At 55.1% G+C, this 15,645-nt stretch overlaps 4 protein-coding genes across 4 annotated transcripts; 2 read left to right on the forward strand and 2 right to left on the reverse strand.

The window, feature by feature from the left end:
- The first annotated feature begins 35 nt into the window (after window positions 1-35).
- On the forward strand, window positions 36-1,359 carry C8Q71DRAFT_557514 (uncharacterized protein). The gene is made up of 3 exons (XM_047919335.1): window positions 36-181; window positions 239-403; window positions 459-1,359. Exons 2-3 carry the CDS (start codon window positions 324-326, stop codon window positions 1,222-1,224), a joined length of 846 nt encoding a protein of 281 aa, XP_047779748.1. The 5' UTR covers window positions 36-181; window positions 239-323; the 3' UTR covers window positions 1,225-1,359.
- A 203-nt stretch (window positions 1,360-1,562) lies between these two features.
- On the reverse strand, window positions 1,563-4,916 carry C8Q71DRAFT_847542 (Hsp70 protein-domain-containing protein). Its single transcript, XM_047926660.1, has 9 exons — window positions 4,578-4,916; window positions 3,818-4,528; window positions 3,628-3,762; window positions 3,488-3,570; window positions 3,144-3,440; window positions 2,903-3,084; window positions 2,640-2,853; window positions 2,332-2,583; window positions 1,563-2,274 (listed from the first exon to the last, which is right to left on the reverse strand). Exons 1-9 carry the CDS (start codon window positions 4,815-4,817, stop codon window positions 1,770-1,772), a joined length of 2,619 nt encoding a protein of 872 aa, XP_047779749.1. The 5' UTR covers window positions 4,818-4,916; the 3' UTR covers window positions 1,563-1,769.
- An 18-nt stretch (window positions 4,917-4,934) lies between these two features.
- Window positions 4,935-12,742, forward strand: C8Q71DRAFT_847543 (armadillo-type protein; the record flags this gene model as incomplete). Its single annotated transcript, XM_047926661.1, has 27 exons — window positions 4,935-5,460; window positions 5,537-5,632; window positions 5,689-6,016; window positions 6,074-6,279; window positions 6,331-6,688; window positions 6,743-7,406; window positions 7,464-7,696; window positions 7,755-8,509; window positions 8,564-8,874; window positions 8,925-9,055; window positions 9,106-9,236; window positions 9,286-9,502; window positions 9,555-9,609; window positions 9,663-9,826; window positions 9,887-10,029; window positions 10,086-10,263; window positions 10,322-10,410; window positions 10,459-10,762; window positions 10,814-11,106; window positions 11,157-11,242; window positions 11,293-11,549; window positions 11,604-11,753; window positions 11,809-11,920; window positions 11,988-12,049; window positions 12,104-12,248; window positions 12,300-12,566; window positions 12,618-12,742. The coding sequence occupies exons 1-27, from the start codon at window positions 5,090-5,092 to the stop codon at window positions 12,740-12,742; spliced, it is 6,231 nt and encodes a 2,076-aa protein (XP_047779750.1). The 5' UTR covers window positions 4,935-5,089.
- A 220-nt stretch (window positions 12,743-12,962) lies between these two features.
- On the reverse strand, window positions 12,963-14,259 carry C8Q71DRAFT_706392 (kinase-like protein; the record flags this gene model as incomplete). The annotated part of the gene is made up of 6 exons (XM_047920503.1): window positions 12,963-13,091; window positions 13,141-13,366; window positions 13,423-13,439; window positions 13,499-13,575; window positions 13,626-13,725; window positions 13,780-14,259. 6 exons carry the CDS (start codon window positions 14,257-14,259, stop codon window positions 12,963-12,965), a joined length of 1,029 nt encoding a protein of 342 aa, XP_047779751.1.
- Window positions 14,260-15,645: the final 1,386 nt, after the last annotated feature.

Here is a 15,645-nt window from a genome sequence, read left to right on the forward strand (position 1 = left end):
GGAGCAACGCACTGCGGATTGATCTTCTACCTAACTGCCGTCCTCTTGGACGGAGTTACCGTCGCCGAGATTAGCTGAGCACCTTGCCATGGAAGCGTATAAAAGCGAGGTGTGCGCCGTCGGAAACCTCAGCTCTCTTCCCTTTTTCCTTCGGAGCTCACGAAAGCAACGGTACTGGCTAGTAGGTCTTCCCCATTGCATCCGATACGAGCAGTCTCTGAATATTTGTGCGCGCTAGCCTTGCTTGATTTCTTGACGACACCTGTACCACTTTCATTTGTCTGTTTACGACATTCACCTCGCTTCCACATACACTATAAGTCATGCGCTCCGCTACTCTTTTCGCATTCGTCCTCGCCGCTGTATCTGCGGGCCCCGCTCTCGCATATCCCGCTCAGTACCAGTGCGTTCGCTGTCCATCCAGTATGCTCGTGCCTTACTTATCACATATTTCTCAGGTTCAGCCGTGACCTCGACTCCTTCACCCCCAGCGTATGGGAGCGCGATATTCTTGACGCCTTGTTCGCTCGAGGCCCTCAAGGCCGCGGCGGCGAGATGAAGCACGCGCATGAGGGGAAAGACGAGGAGCACGAGGAGAAGCACGAGGAGAAGGAACAGCGCAAGCACTCCGGCTCCGGTAGGATGGTCCCTCACGGCGGGCAGGGTGTCAAGGAGCCCCGTGCGCTTTACGAGCGTGACCTCCTCGAGGAGCTATTCGCCCGCGTTGCTCCCTCAGCGGCCGGTGGCGACGAGCAGTCCGCCACTGACACCACGAGTGCCGGCGACGCGCAGTCTGCTCTTGGGGCTGCAGGTGCGGGCGCGGCACCGTCCGCCACTGGGGTGCAGGGTAACGGCCACGCCGATGGCAAGCACAAGAGCGGCCGCAAGAACAAGGGCAGCCGCAAGAACAAGGGCGGCCGCAAGAACAAGGGTGGCCGTAAGCACAAGGGCGGCCGCAAGGGCAAGGGGAGCAAGAAGTCACGGGCTCTCGACGAGCGCGACGACCTTGAGGAGCTATTCGCCCGTGTCGCCGACGGCGCGGACGGCGAGAAGCACTACGCTCCTGGAGTGGAGGAGCACGGTTACGCACACCAAGACAACCAGGGCAAGACCGGTAGCCGTCACGCTCGATTGTTCGATGCTCGCGATTTCGATGACGAGCTGTATGCGCGTGACTTCGACGAGGAACTGTACGGTCGTGACTTCGCTGACGAGCTGTTCTGAAGTGTTGTGGGGATGCTCTCTGACAATGGCTCTGGCCCCGCAGTAGTACGATGTCACGGTTGGAGTTGTACTAGTAGACAACGAACCAGGAATTGTATGCCGTAATTGCGTGTTCAGGCTAGCTCATCGATCCGAGCAATTTTCCCAGCACGGTGACATGCTTGAGGGGCTTTTGCTCGAGGGGGAAGGACTATTCCCAGGTTTGTGTAATTCGCTCATGGCCAGGTGGCCCTCGTCGACCGTGCTGCTATGTGTTGATCACAACGCATTCTCGTTATCGACAATGGACGTGCTTGCCAACAGATTGCCTCGTGTTGCAATCCTTCGACGAGTGATTGATGGCTTTTCAAGTCCGAGAGCACCTGTACGACTGTGTCGTGTTCCTTAGTTCCTTACCACCGGTCTCTTGGGATGTTCGAATCCGAAGGCATCCAGACTCATGTCTGGACAGGAAGTCCCCAGGCCCGGTATCGATGATGATGAACCTCTACGATGTATCAAAATAATTACTTATATATGTCAGGGCGGATGTCGGTCGTTCAGACTCAGAGCTCCTCGTGTTTCTCATGCGTAGACCGTGACGAAGACGACGGAGTGGACGCAGAGCTACGCGAGGATTCTGTCCCTGTCGATTCTGCCTGCTCAGTCCCTGTGGCATCTGCACTTGCACTCGAGCTCGTACTGGTCGTTTTCTTCGGCACCTTCGGCGCCTTCTTATTCCGCAGCTTCTGCAGTGCGTTGTCCAGCGTCTTCGCCCGCGCCCTCATCTCGCTCGTCAGGATGACGGGGTCCTCGTCCATCTGGACCTTCTTCTGCTTCTCGACCCACTCGTCAAGCCACTGTTCGTGATCTGAGAGTGCCTTCTGAAGGCCCTCGATCTCGCTCGCGGTCCACTTCGACGGTGGCCCGCCTTCCTCGGCGGCGATGAGACCGTCCTTGGCTTCCTTCATGAATATCCGCGTCTGCCAGTTCATCAACTGACTCATGTTCAGCGCGTGAGGGAATTCCTTGATCTCTTCATAGCGGTGGAAGATGGGCCGTTCCAACTGTCTGTAGATTTTGTCAGTGATGAGAGCTGTATTATAGCGAAGAGACGGGCCGACCCACTCTAATACACTGCGCTTCGCGAGGAGCTGATTGGTATCCGCATCGTCGCCATGGTCGGAAACCCAGGCGGACGTCTCCTTGAGGCTCTCGGCGATGCGCTTGCGCTCAGCTTCCCTGGAACACTTGTTGAACGGATTCTCCTGGTTGTCATCATCGAGTAGGTCGCGCAGCTTGTAGATGTACGCCTCCAAGCTGTTCCGGGCTTCCTCTCTGCGACGCTTTCCCGCTTCTTCATTGTCGATAGTCGAGAGCCTGTGGGAATGTCTGGTTCAACACGGTACGAACCAACATGTTCGGTCGTCACGTACCGTGCACGAGACTGCCGCTTGGCTGCCACGGAGAGCGGTTGGAGCGATGGGAAGTCCACTTGCACGTCGAGCGGGATAGTGTCCTCCCTCTTCTGCTCAGTCGCAGCTGCGGAAGCCGAAGGAGACGGTGCGGCGAATGGTGCTTGGTCCCCTTCCGCCGCCTCGCCTTCCACGACTTCGTCCGACTTGCCGGAGAAGAGACCCTTCAGTTTGCCTGTAGCGCGCGTCAGATCACCGACCTGCGCGAAGCGACTCAAACGTACCGGTCAGCGAGTCATCCTTGATTTCGCCGTAGGCTACGGCGTCTGCGACGCTCGCGAAGCCGGAGTCAGAGTACCTCAGTGTTGCCTTTACGACAGGGTCCGTAGCACCCAACTCTGTTAGGTTCTTTATCGCCTCCGCCACTCCGCCGATCTTAGCCACGAGTAGTTCCGACGGCAAACCTCTGCGTAAATGATATCTTCAGCCCCTGATCCAAGCCGACGGATTAGAGGCAGGACTTACGGGGCGGGAGAGCTCTTGTATGCAAGCTTCAGCGGGAAGTCATCGGTGCGCTTGAGCGTCAAGGTCTTCTTCGTGCCTGTCTTCGTACCCGCTGGGAAGATGAGCGTGTTGATCGTCCGCGGCTTCGCGTTCGGCACCTTCTTATTATCGGCGGTGTACGACGTCTGGATGTCGTACGGATTGATGTCCGTCACGCGGATATCCTTCGTCTTGAACTGCTTGCTCAATGATGCACCATGGAGCGCGGCGCCGAGAACGGCGGCCTCGTCGGCGTTCACGTTGAGGGCGATCTTGCTCCTGGGCATACGTGAGTAAACGAGTGGCGAGAGAGTACGAACACTCACTCTCCCACTGCGGCCTTCACCGCTGCCTGAATCATCGGAGTGCGCGAGGCACCACCCGTCAGGATCACGGACGAGATGCTGTCCTACATGGAATGTAAGCACTGATTCCGACCACTGAGACATGTCAAAATATTACACACCAGAGTCATACCGGCACTAGCCAGTGCGTCGAAGATAGGGCGCGCAAACTCGCCCTTCAAATCCTTGCACGCAATCTCGAAGTCCGCTCGGGTGATCTTGGAACGGTAGTCGATATCCCAAGCCAGGCTCTCCACCTATGCCTTTGTGAGTACGGGAGGTACATTCTGCGAACACGTTCAGTGCCCTTACCGAAGCCGTCGCATCCGAGTTCGCGCTCAATATCGTCTTCACGCGACCGGCCTCCTTCCACAACTTGGCCATCCCGCGCTTGTCCTGCCGGATGTCCTTCTTGTACCTTCGGTTAAAGTCGTTGATCATGATCTCCCGTAGCCGTCTGTCTAGCTCTGTCCCACCGACTGCGCGGTCGAATCCAACGCCTTCCACCATGATCTGGATACTGTCCTTTGTCAGGCTCTTCGACTTCGGATCACCGGCTACATTCGAGAAGCCAACAACGGTCGCGCGAATGGATGATGCACCTGCATCGTAGATGACGTGGTACTCCGGTTGAGGGAATGTCCGTGTCATGGCGTAGTTGACCGCGACAGCAGTACCGTCGTTGACGAGTGCAAGGGTGCGCAAGCCAGCGATCTCAATAGCGTCGGCTATCGCATCGCGCTCGAACATGGTGTAGTACGGAGGGACAGTAACGACCACGTCGTAGACCTTCTCGCCCGAGAAGTCCTCAGCCAGTTGCTTGACATAAGACAGCTGCATGGCAAGGAGCTCTTCAACCGACCACTCGGTGCCGTCGGACCGACGGAGGGCAACTGTGCCCCGATCCGTCTCGACCAAGTCGGCGGTAGAAATGGACTTGTAGAAAGAGACTGCGGGAGAGTTGTACTGCGCTGCTTGGAGGAACTTCAGGGAGGAGAACGAGTCTTGGGGAAACCGTCCTGCCTGGACCAATGTTCAGCTTGGTATACACGATGCAGTGGCTACAACTCACAACCGCAGCGGCGTCTGACCCAAATAGCCTGTCATTCCGTTTCCACCCTACCGTAGACTGTATTTTCCGCTTTGAGTCCTTGTTCAGGAGGACATCAAATGGTACGCCAGGCTTCATGAGGGAAGCCTTGATCCAGTCTGCGCCATAGTCGATCGCCAGGACGGACGCAAGCACATTTTCCGACAGTGTCGAGAGCAGAAGAGTAACAAGAAAACAGAGTCTGTATAACGATATCATCATGGCAGAGTGCAGGGCATGAAGGGAGTGGCGAGTCCGAAGATTGCGAGCTGGTGTTGAGCGTGGTGGCTGCGAGCAGTGGACACGTCGCCTGAAACGCAGGTCGTGGAGATCACGTGGGGGTGCGCGATGCGATCGACGATGCTGTGATCTTGCATCTCAGATCCAGATTCATCGCACATTTTTCCCTTCGCGTCAATTCTGCAGTCTCAGCCACCTTGAGCGACCTCGCCGCTTCCTACGCCCACAGGGGCCTTCAGCTGGCAACTTTCGAAATGACCTCTAGTCTGGCTGCTCAGTTGGCGCAGAGCGCATCTCTGAACGCTGCTTTGCTGAATACATCTCGTCGAAGGTCGACCGAGTCCTACCTCTTTTCTGCCAAAGAGGCGCAACAACATGACCTTGACGCTATCTTCGCCCTTGGGACCAATGGTTTTGCGCAGCTGAAGTCTCTGGACTCCGCCTTGAGGCACTTTGAGCAAGCGCTCTTCTCCGACTCAGCGAAGGGCACGGACAGGACGTTGCTCCCTGCGGACGCGAACGCAGAACTGGACAGGCAAATTGCCTCTTTCCTACCCCTCATCGGGCCCTTTCTCTTGGATGCACCGACAGGGAGGGTATTGGAATGGCTAGTACGGCGGTTCAGGTATGCTTCGGTGCTCTGTTATGCATGGCTTTTGCAGCCCGATCGTCTGCGACCGCTAACATACGACATTATATAGAATCAACGAATTTAATGTCCAGGACGTTCTTACTTTGTTTCTTCCTTATCATGAGTCACCTCACTTCGACAAAATGCTATCTATCCTGCACATCGAGTGCGTACACCGTACCCTGCTTCTTTCCCGAGCTTAACAATTGACCACCACTGCAGCGACAATTCTATGTTCCGATTCTTGCAGGCGTACAAAACCACCTCAAAACCCCTCCCTCGCTCCGGCCTAGATTCCGAGATGCGCAAGCACTCCGACTTGGCTCGATTCATTACCAACTTGCTCCCAAACACGCTGAAGAATGGCGGTGCGGGGACGCACAAAGCTCTTGTAATCTTCCATACTGGAGTACTGCTCGACTTCATTGCAAAGAGCCAGGTGCTAGACGAGGGTACGACGGCCTTCCTCTTGGCGGCTTCGCTTGAGGTGCTACAGATCGAGCCCAGCGAGGCTGGCAAGGCGAACGGGTCCCTTTTACAGGAGGCCGGGGTAAGTAGACTCGGGACTCACATTGAGTAAGCTAACAACGTACGCCGTTGAATTTAGCTGTCGAGCCTGCTCGTCCTTGCCGCACTTTCCAACAAGTGTTATCTTACACAGAAGGCATTGAAAACGATTCTGAATGCTGTCGCGACATGCGCAGAACGTATCTCGGCAAAACAGCTCGTGCGCACGTTAGCTTGTCTCTGCGCACCTCAGGACGAATCGGAGAAGCTACCGCGTGCTCTACTTTCAGCGGCATTGAAGAAAGCGTGAGTTCTCGCCCCTTTGCGATGTCGCGCTGTAGACTGACTGCCCGCCAGCGATATCGACACAGAGCTCAGGGAATCTCTGGTATATGTTGGCTCAGAGAAGCTCATTCATCCTTGGATTAGAGCCCTCGTTGCGAAGCTGGAGAAGGAGCGTTACTACGAGGCCCTCACATCCCTCCTCTCCTACGCCTCGCTCCCTGAAGTCATCACTCGCCACACAACGTCGGCGCTACTACAGAAGGTCATTGCTGCGGAGGACCCCTCTGCTGCTGATGCACTCAATGCTCGCAGGGCCCTCTCCGTCCTTCAATTGCATCATTCGCGCATAGTCGAGGCAGTATGCAGAGAAGCTGTGAAAGAAGAGGATACGCGGGAGGCCGTAGAACAGATTGTATTGGCCTTGGCAATGGTGCGTGTATGTTTGTATATAAGGTGTCGTAACAGATTGAACACGCAACCCCAGGCGGTGCCTGGCCACTTGAAAGCAAGCAAGGCCGACACGGACATGATCGTCGCCTCCATGAACGCGGACGCCAACGTGCGTGCTCTGGCTGTGAAAGAGCTTTGCGACAAGCTCGCAAACGAAGCGACCGCAGCCGCCGAGAAGGATGCGGCGAAGGACGCCCTGCGTACCCGTATACTCGACACTACCCCATCCGTCATCGAAGCCCTATACTCCAGGCATACGGAGCTCCTGCCCGTCCTCCTGGAGGATCCCTCGACCTATATCTCGTCGCTCGCCTTCTCATTGCACGCGCCCAAGGCGAGCCCATCGCGAGCCCTCATGCGTCTTCATCTCTCCTTCCTGGCCACGCACTTCTACCCAGCTTTGCGCGCGCAGGACCCCGCGCTGGCGGAACGCGTGGTATTCGACCTCTTCTTCCCGTGCCTAGTTACCTCCAAGCCGCGTCAGAAGACCGCGAACATGGCATGGGAGATCCTGGAGGGCTCCGAGGGCGAGAACGGTATCGCGCGGTACGAGCTCTTGGGTGGATGTGTTGATGCTGTAAGGTGGCAACAGCAACAGCTCGGCGGGAAGGCCGGTGAGGAGGTGAGGGAGGATGAGGGGTACAAGGGCATGGAGAGACTGGCCAGGGTCGATCTTGCGCTGTCTGCCAAGATGGCTGGTATGGCATCCGTTCATCTCACAGTTACTGTGGGAGGTCTGACATGCCGATTTACAGACAACATCCTGGCGTCGAACAACTACTCTCACCTGTTCGGTCTTCTGATGTGGAAGCTGCAAGACCCGAATCCGCACGCACGGTCGCTTGCCTACCTCACGGCTCGCGCGCTGCTCTCTCGTCTCTCTGGCGAACATCAGATCGACGCAGCCCACGCCATCATCCGGGCGACCGGGCTTGAGTCGCTAGAGGGAATGGGCGAGTTCATGCGCACCGTCACTGATCTGACTGCGGTGAGTAGCATACACGGCGAGTCGTTGACATGGTTGGCTGACTACGTTTTACCTGCAGTTTTTGCACGACATGAGCGTAGCCTCGGCCGTTGTTCTAAAGCCGAGCAGCCAAAGCACGCTGCAACGACTTCAGATCTCCATCCTGGCGATGATGCCTGTCATCGCTCGTCCAGCCGGTGTACACCTGGACTGGCTGACCACGCCGTCCGAAGCTCCTGTTGACATGCACGGAAATGACACGCGCGGGATCAGATATATTCAGCTCCTTCGCGCCGTCTATATCCTTAGCAACTCCTCTGCTGCCCTCCCTGCGCTCTCCCTCCACCTTCTCCGTGCGCTCTTCGTTAACCTCGGCGACGAGTCACTCGGTTTCCTCGCTGGTATATGGCTCAGCCCCTCTCTCCCAGCAAAGGGACGCGATGCCGATTACTTGCGTACTGCTGCGCTGCACCACGCCGCTGCCTTCCTCGAAGCGCACCATGCCACTCAGCACTGGCTGGACTTCCAGACAGTCCTTCCTGCCGTGCTCGTCGCGGTGCAAAATCCTGACCGCCGTATCCGCGAAGCCGCTGTGGCCTGCCTCCAGGTGTTGGTAAAGCTCGTGGAGAAAGAGCCTTCCGGGATATATGCCTACGACGCCATCTACGGACCACCCTCCAAGCTCCTTCAGTATACGGAATGGGCTGACTTCGGCAAGTACGTTGCGGCGCTGGGATCGGTCTCGGAGCATATGATGCACGATCCCGCATATGTACGAGAGTTTCACAAGGAGCACCTCAGTGTCGCCAAGGGCGATGGGAAGAAAGTCGCGGGGTACGTGTTCGCCGATAGCAATAACACAGTTGCTAACTTCCCTTGTATTCGCAGCTATAAGCAGCGTATTGTGTTCTACTTATTGTCGCATGTCAACGCCTGCCCGATGCCGAACGTCAAGTTAGCGATTCTACGCAGCCTCGAGACAACCTCGAGTGGTAGCAAGTGCCAGGCCTTGCAGCCTACGCTAGAACACCTCTCCGAAGTGGTACCACCGTCATTGGAAGTCGTCGACAAGGACACCGAAGACATCTTCGTGCTTGCGACATCATCCTTCGACGCTTCGGCAGTCGCTGAACTGAACGAGAGCACCAAGACGACGTGGTCTGTGTTCGAGCAGTGCCTGCGCACGTGCCTCCTCAACCGTAAGGCCGAGTCTATGCGTCATTGTATTCACTCTGACGTCCCTTTGCAGGCGGCTTGAAGGTCGCAAGGGCGGCCATCATCCGCAATGTTCAGCAAGTAGTCCGCAGTCGACTGTCGGTCGATCGCCAAGAACAGTTGTGTCAGTTCTTATTGGACATCGCAATACAGTCGAGCACGGCAGTAAGCCTTCATGCCCGGTGACAGTGAGCTCTGATTAACTCTCCTACTAGATGGCCGACTGCAAGTTGCTTCTGGACAGTGTCTTGAGCGATGTTTCACTCATCATTCGCCTGCTCGTGCTCCTCCAGCCCGTCGTGATTGACGCTGCTGAACGTGCCCAAAAGAGAGCCAGAATGGACCCGTGAGGATTATCGCTAAGGATCCATGTTCACGACTCACCTTCTTCGCAGAGCCGCTGCCCGTGACAGTGACATCAAGGGGCAATCACTGACATTGCTTGTGGAAGTGCTGGGTGCAAAGAGCTTGCCGGGCTCGATGGAGCTCGTTGCTAGCTTATTGGAGACTCTGACCCGGGTCGTGCATGACACTTCCGCCGTTCCCGCTGACAGGACGTATCTTGAGCAACTGCTCATGAATGCATTGGAAAGTTCTGTGGCTAACATGCCGGTAAGACTATGATCGTCCCATCAAATAGATGTCGTTGCTGATGATGTGGCAGGCGAACATACAAGCTGGCAGCATACGCGTGGATATCCTCACTGAACTGATCAGAGGTGCGCATGATACTCAACTCCTGTCTCACGATAAGCTCATATCATGTTGTTAGCTGTTGACAACCCGCAGACGTTCCACCAAGCTCTCTTGTTGATCGCGGCCATGGCGCGCCTCGCGCCCGATGCCATTCTACACAACGTCATGCCTGTCTTCACATTCATGGGCTCGAATGTGTTCCACAGGGATGATTCATACAGCTTCCGTGTTGTGCAGAAGGTTAGTGCTTCTGAAATTTACGGTGATGGACGCCAAGTTAATGATACTTACATTATTCAGACGATAGACAGTATTGTTCCAGTCATGGTTGCGTCGTTGCGAAGCGATCACGCGCTTGGTTTGGATCTGTACCTGGCCTCCCGCGATTTCTTGCGCATCTTCACCGACGCATCAAATCACATCCCTCGTCACCGTCGGGTCAAGTTCGTGTTCTCCTAAATTCTATGCGCCGTGACAAGCAGCTAATATATCACCCTAGCTTCTATTCTCATCTTGTCGATGTCCTCGGTCCGGATGATTTCTTGGCTCCTGTCTGCATGCTATTAGTGGACAAGGTCTCCAAGCGAGTTGTCCGGCAGGATACAAGCGATTCCCGGACTTCGCTTGCTCTACCCATCGCTACATTCCAGAGTTGCAGCATGAAGAGACAAATAGAGGTCAGTTTCACTTCTTCATGAGTTGTAAACTCGATTGACGTACCATTTCCTCCTCAAGCTGTTGGTCGAAACTGCTCTTGAAGCCGAACGTCTAGTCAATCGAGGATTCATCAACGCTTCCGAACCTTGCTTCATGGCTTATCCTACGTAAGAGCCATTTCTCCACACTTGCTCCGTATGCTGAGGACTTTTCAGAGACGACGAAGAGAGTCTTCGAACCGCATCCACACAACGCGCTCTCGCGCTGTTAGTCTACTGTACACATGCTGTTGAAGAGCTCGTGGCAGCGCTGTCGGGCAAATCAAGGAGCTCAGAAGGACTGATGTCCTCAGAACTTCTCTCCGTGCTGCTGAGGATATCAGTCGTAGCTGATGCACAAGACGATGGCAAAGAGGTCGCACAGGCTGCGCGCAGGGCAATGGCGGGCACGCTGAAGGCCATGGCTGCAGCTGAGTTCATGAGTGGTGTCCTGAAAATGCTACATTCCGCAGACTGGAAGGTGAGCACTGAAATCTGATAGAGAGCGCAAACGCTTAGTCTATTCCTACAGGTGCAACTGGGTGTCTTGGATGTACTCAAAGACCGTGTCGGAGACATAGCAGACCAAACGCGTCGCGATTTGGCACAGACAGTGAAGGACATAGTCGAGACTATCCGGTCCATTATTTCCGGTGAGCCGGAGGAAGCCCTTGCAGTGGTGTCCCTGCAGTCCTTGGGAAGCATCACGAGTACTGCAGAGCCTGGCGAGCTCAATTCGCTGGCTACTATCGTACCATTAATACTTGCTCGTGTGCATGCGGAGGCAACATCATCGGCAGCACTCGGAGTGCTTTCGCCTATGTGGTAAGTCTTGTGACTTTCTTCCCTAGGTGATGATGCTGAGCCATCCGCAGCTCCAAGTTAGGTCCACGCATAATACCCCACCTGAAGTCGATCGTTCGGGAGTGCACCAAAGTCCTAGGCTCGAATGCCACATCTAGTGCGTAATCTACTGAGTTTGTTCACTGGTGTACTCTAACTTCGCGGCAGCTGACGATAGTAGTCCTATCATGGGAGCTTCGAGCGTCCTCCAGACTCTACTTTCTGCGGTTCCCACATTCTGGGGCGAAAAGGAGATACTACTTGTCACTGACACCTACCTGCGGACGTGTGAAGACGCGTCGCACTTGGAGACAAGCTACTTGACTCCTATCATCAAGACGATGACGAAGCGTCTGCCGTCTAAATTGCTACTGCCAACTCTGTCTAAGCTCTGGTCGTCGACATCGGATCTAAATGGCCCTACTGTGAGTGATCAGTTACTACTTGGAGTCGTCTGCTCATTTTCTCCAATTTCGTAGTTCATCGAGAGTAGATATGCTGGCTTCTTCACGCTCCTGAAGCGAAGCCTTCGGGCGGCAGAGCGACCGGTAGTCCTCGAGCACATACGGACGCTATTCACCACATTCCAGACAGCATTTGAGCTAATCACGGACACTAACCGTTCGGAGGTTCGTACAGTCAACAGAGCGCCTTTTGTTCAGCCACTAAGCTCACCCTACACAGATCGAACATGCCGTGATAACATCATTCCTCGAACTCGTCGTCAAGCTCAACGAGACAGCATTCCGGCCTCTGTTCCGGAAGCTCTCAGACTGGGCATTTACTGACGAAGGATGTAAGTCGATCAAAATGTTTGCGTCTCACTGCCAGTCGCTCATTCCTACATTCGCTTGCTACGTCAGCTGGACACGTCCGGGGTGTCACCTTCTGTCACACTTACTCCGCTTTGCTCGATTACTTCAAGGTTAGTTCCGGAACGTCTATTGCAAGGCTATACTCATCTCAGCGACATTGTCAGACCCTGATGGTGCCTTACATGACGTTCACCTGGATTCCTTTCCTCAAGCTCCTTGATGAACATTACAAGAACCCTGCACAAAATCCAGATTTATGGACATCCATTCTCACAGTGGTCTCGAAGACACTGGCGTCAGATGAAGGAGGTTCGTGCCATCGTATCGGACGTCACTTCATCCTATTTACCTTTCTGGCAGCCTTTTGGCGCGAAGACAAGATACGTCAGTTGGTTACCGCCTTGGTCAAGCAAATACCGGTCTGTGTACAGTTGCGTTCGCCGGAGGGCCGAAAAGCGCTGCTGGACTGTCTGGTCGCCACAATGGAGGTGGTGAACGACGATGACCTACTGAAGACCATGAACATTGACATATTGATGCACACACGATCGGAGGAGGCGTCATTGCGTCTGTTCAGCGTATCTTGCAGCACTTCTCTATGGAAGGCGCACGGCGGGAAATTGCTAGGTAGGCGAAGTCTGCCACGGATCGAATTGACAACGTCTGACGCTTTTTTAGGTCTTGTGGCCGAGACTGCGACATTCATCACTGAGTGCGCAGAGGACGATAACGACAGCGTCGTACGTGAAGCGCACAACCTGAAGGATGCAGTGGAGAGTGTGGCCGGTAAAATTGATGTGTAGACATCTCATTGTGGCCTGTATGCTTGGAGCTACTAGTCGAGAATCTAGGGCGGACCGCATTCTAGTTTCATTGTAAGGACACCCACTGTCAGCGTGATAGTGCAGACGGGTAAGTGCGATGCAAAGCATAGTAAGGGATGTAGATGCACTGTATAGTATATCACACTACGTGTCCGATGAATGATCACAGCGAATGCACGAGGGTATAATAGAATATAGATTATGACACCGAAACTGTCCCATTTGAGCCTGAGCTCTGTCTCCGTGATGCACGATCCTCAATCGCTCTGCACGCAGACAGTAATCTGAGAATCGCTGGCCTGCCGCTAGCATTGCGGATAAATGGTGTCTGCAAATAGTCTTAGAAAAATGCAAAGATGAGATCCTCTGCAACACACCTTCAACAAATCGTCCGGGTCTGGTCGTAAAGAACTGGGTTGTGAGCAGAGATGCAAGAAATCGTGGAAAGATCGTGAGTAGATTTCGGCTTGATGTAATGAGGGCCACCGATGAGGGATCAAGCGCGGGTCCTCGATGTCGGAGAATGGAGGCTCTGCCTGTGCCATCTCCCAAACAGTCGCACCCAGCGACCAGACGTCGACTTTCAACGCGTTGTATGGCGGGCTAGTGGGTCGATTGAATCAATAAACTGCCTCTGGATATTGGAACATAATGCTCACGTTCTGACCTCAGGCGCCTAATATTGATGAAGCGAAAGTCAGCGCATTACCATGGAACGAGCTTCACAAGACGAACCTGCCAATAAACCACACCAACGGTATCGGTTCGTGACGGTTCCTCCTTGGAAACCTTCACGGCGCTTGAGAAATCAGCTGCGATATTTGTGAGCATATTGCGTGAACAAGAGCACATTGCCACCTACCGATCTTCGCAACACCTGCACTGTTGACTAGGAGGTTGTCAGACCTCAAGTCACGATGAGCTATGCCAAGTTTGTGCAAGTGACTGAGACCGTGCAGCATCTAGATCGATGCCAGTGAGCAACTCAATGATAACCAACCGCTGAAACCACTCACATCGCTCGCGAACAGTGCTATGGGCTTTTCTTCTACAACGATGCCCTCGTCGACAAGCAACAGAACATCCGCCAGGCTGCGCTCCATGAGCTCCATCTTGATCCAAAGCGCATCCTCGACAATGTCGACGAACACTTCCTGCATACTCAACACGTTCTGGTGACGGACTCCGCGCATAAGACTCATTTCCCGCCGAAGGTCGCTCAGCTTGGGCGAGCCATTCGGGACAAGCGGAACGTTCTTGATGGCGACGGACTCGGTCTCAGGCGAGTCTGCATGGTCCCCTCTTCGACTCCGGGAAGATGCCACGACCCGTGCAGCATACACACTCCCGCTCTCTCCTTCCCCGATCTCCCGTAGATCCACAAATAGGGCTCTCGGATCCGCTGCTTCATCGATGAACTCGGAGAGCGGCGCAACGACTTCAGTGACCCAGCCGGGGTAACGAGGTGTCGTAGGGATTGGGGACGGCGCGAGCATGGCATCCGATAATGCGCCTGTGGCCATGATGTCGTCAATGAGAATCGAGGGCCGACGAAGAACATTCAGATCAATGTCAATGTCGAGCCCGAGGTCCAATGAGGGTAGCTTGCCCTTGACTTCCTCATCAGGCTCCTCCGGTACTTGGTTCGCAGATGCAAACGTCGCGACCCTCGGGGAAGGCGCGGGACTGCTCTTCGCGCAGGCCGACCCAGATGCAGAGCCTGAACCAAAGGCAGTTGTGGAGGCGCTTGATTCACTTGAGGACACCAAGCTTACCGGCGACGGCGACCGTCGACTCCGCTCGTCTTCCGGCGCTTCTATCGGCGTCGTTGCAAGCGGTGTCGGTACACCTCCCTCTCCATTCGCCTTCACAGGCGAAGTAACGTAGTTGCCTCTAGCACTGCGCACGATCGACGCACTCACTATGGTTGCGGGCGTCACAGTCACTGTCGACAGGTCGGAATCTCGGTTCTCCTTCTCGCGCGACCGCACTTGCAACGTGCCATCCTCGCTCTCATACGTGTGCCCGCTATCGCTCAGCCCTTCGTCGGAGAAGCCTGTCGGCGTCAAGGGTGTCAAGGGAACCTGCAATGTGTCTCTCTGCGATATGTCCTGATCGGGAGTCCGTGGCATGTAAGGCGAGGAACTTGCAGTTGTGGATGTGAGGGGCGGCGTAGGTTTCGACTGTGACGAGCCGCCTGCGCTGGAGCCAGGCCCATCCTCATCGGAGGGACGAACCATTTCCAGGACTTCCGCCCATAAAGGACTGGATTTCGCGGAAGGAGGCGGCGTACCTTCTGACGACGAGGGTGCCAGAGTTGCCCTAGGAGGGAGCTCGTGCAACGGTATAGGTTTTTGTGGAGGCAGGTTTCTCTGCGCCGAGGGTGATCGCGAATGTGACTTGCCTCTGAGCCGAACTGAGGCAGGTGACTTCGTAGCAGCGCGACCGGTCCATGGGCTGGTCACAGTGGTTGGGGGAAGAACGGATCTCGGAGGGGTCATAGAAGCAGCAGTGACGGGAGTCGGTGTGGGTGTCTCAGTGGTGCTCGGGATGATCGAGAAGAGTGATTCGGACCAACTGGAGAGATCACCGAGACTGTCTCCCTGAAGAGACAGCCTCGGTGGGGACGCAAGAACTGGTGAACCCGCAGACGACGCTGCCGCAGAGACCGAGATAGCAGGTATTGATGGAGAATCCTCGTACGGCCCGGGTAAAAAGAATCCGTCCTTCCCCTTGTTTAATGGCGCCTCCTTGGGAGGGGATGCGTACGCCGGTGGTGGGGACGACGTGGAAGACAAAGAGCTATTGGCAATGTGGTAAGCTCTCCGGGGAGGTGTCCGTGGCGGCGTGTCCTTTGTAGACGTTGCATTCGAGCTGAACAG

The sequence above is a fragment of the Rhodofomes roseus genome (genome assembly GCF_022264815.1).
Source record: "Rhodofomes roseus strain CIRM-BRFM 1785 chromosome Unknown C8Q71scaffold_8, whole genome shotgun sequence".
NCBI classification, from domain to species: Eukaryota; Fungi; Basidiomycota; class Agaricomycetes; order Polyporales; family Fomitopsidaceae; genus Rhodofomes; species Rhodofomes roseus.

Excerpts from the sequence above, each read along its gene's own strand:
- C8Q71DRAFT_557514 (XM_047919335.1), top strand. The coding sequence starts at position 324 with ATGCGCTCCGCTACTCTTTTCGCATTCGTCCTCGCCGCTGTATCTGCG. Across the intron at positions 404-458 it reads GCATATCCCGCTCAGTACCA|GTTCAGCCGTGACCTCGACT; the intron begins GTGCGTTCGCTG and ends CATATTTCTCAG.
- C8Q71DRAFT_847542 (XM_047926660.1), bottom strand. The coding sequence starts at position 4,817 with ATGATGATATCGTTATACAGACTCTGTTTTCTTGTTACTCTTCTGCTC. Across the intron at positions 4,529-4,577 it reads GGTCAGACGCCGCTGCGGTT|GCAGGACGGTTTCCCCAAGA; the intron begins GTGAGTTGTAGC and ends ACATTGGTCCAG. Across the intron at positions 3,763-3,817 it reads ACTCGGATGCGACGGCTTCG|GTGGAGAGCCTGGCTTGGGA; the intron begins GTAAGGGCACTG and ends ACAAAGGCATAG.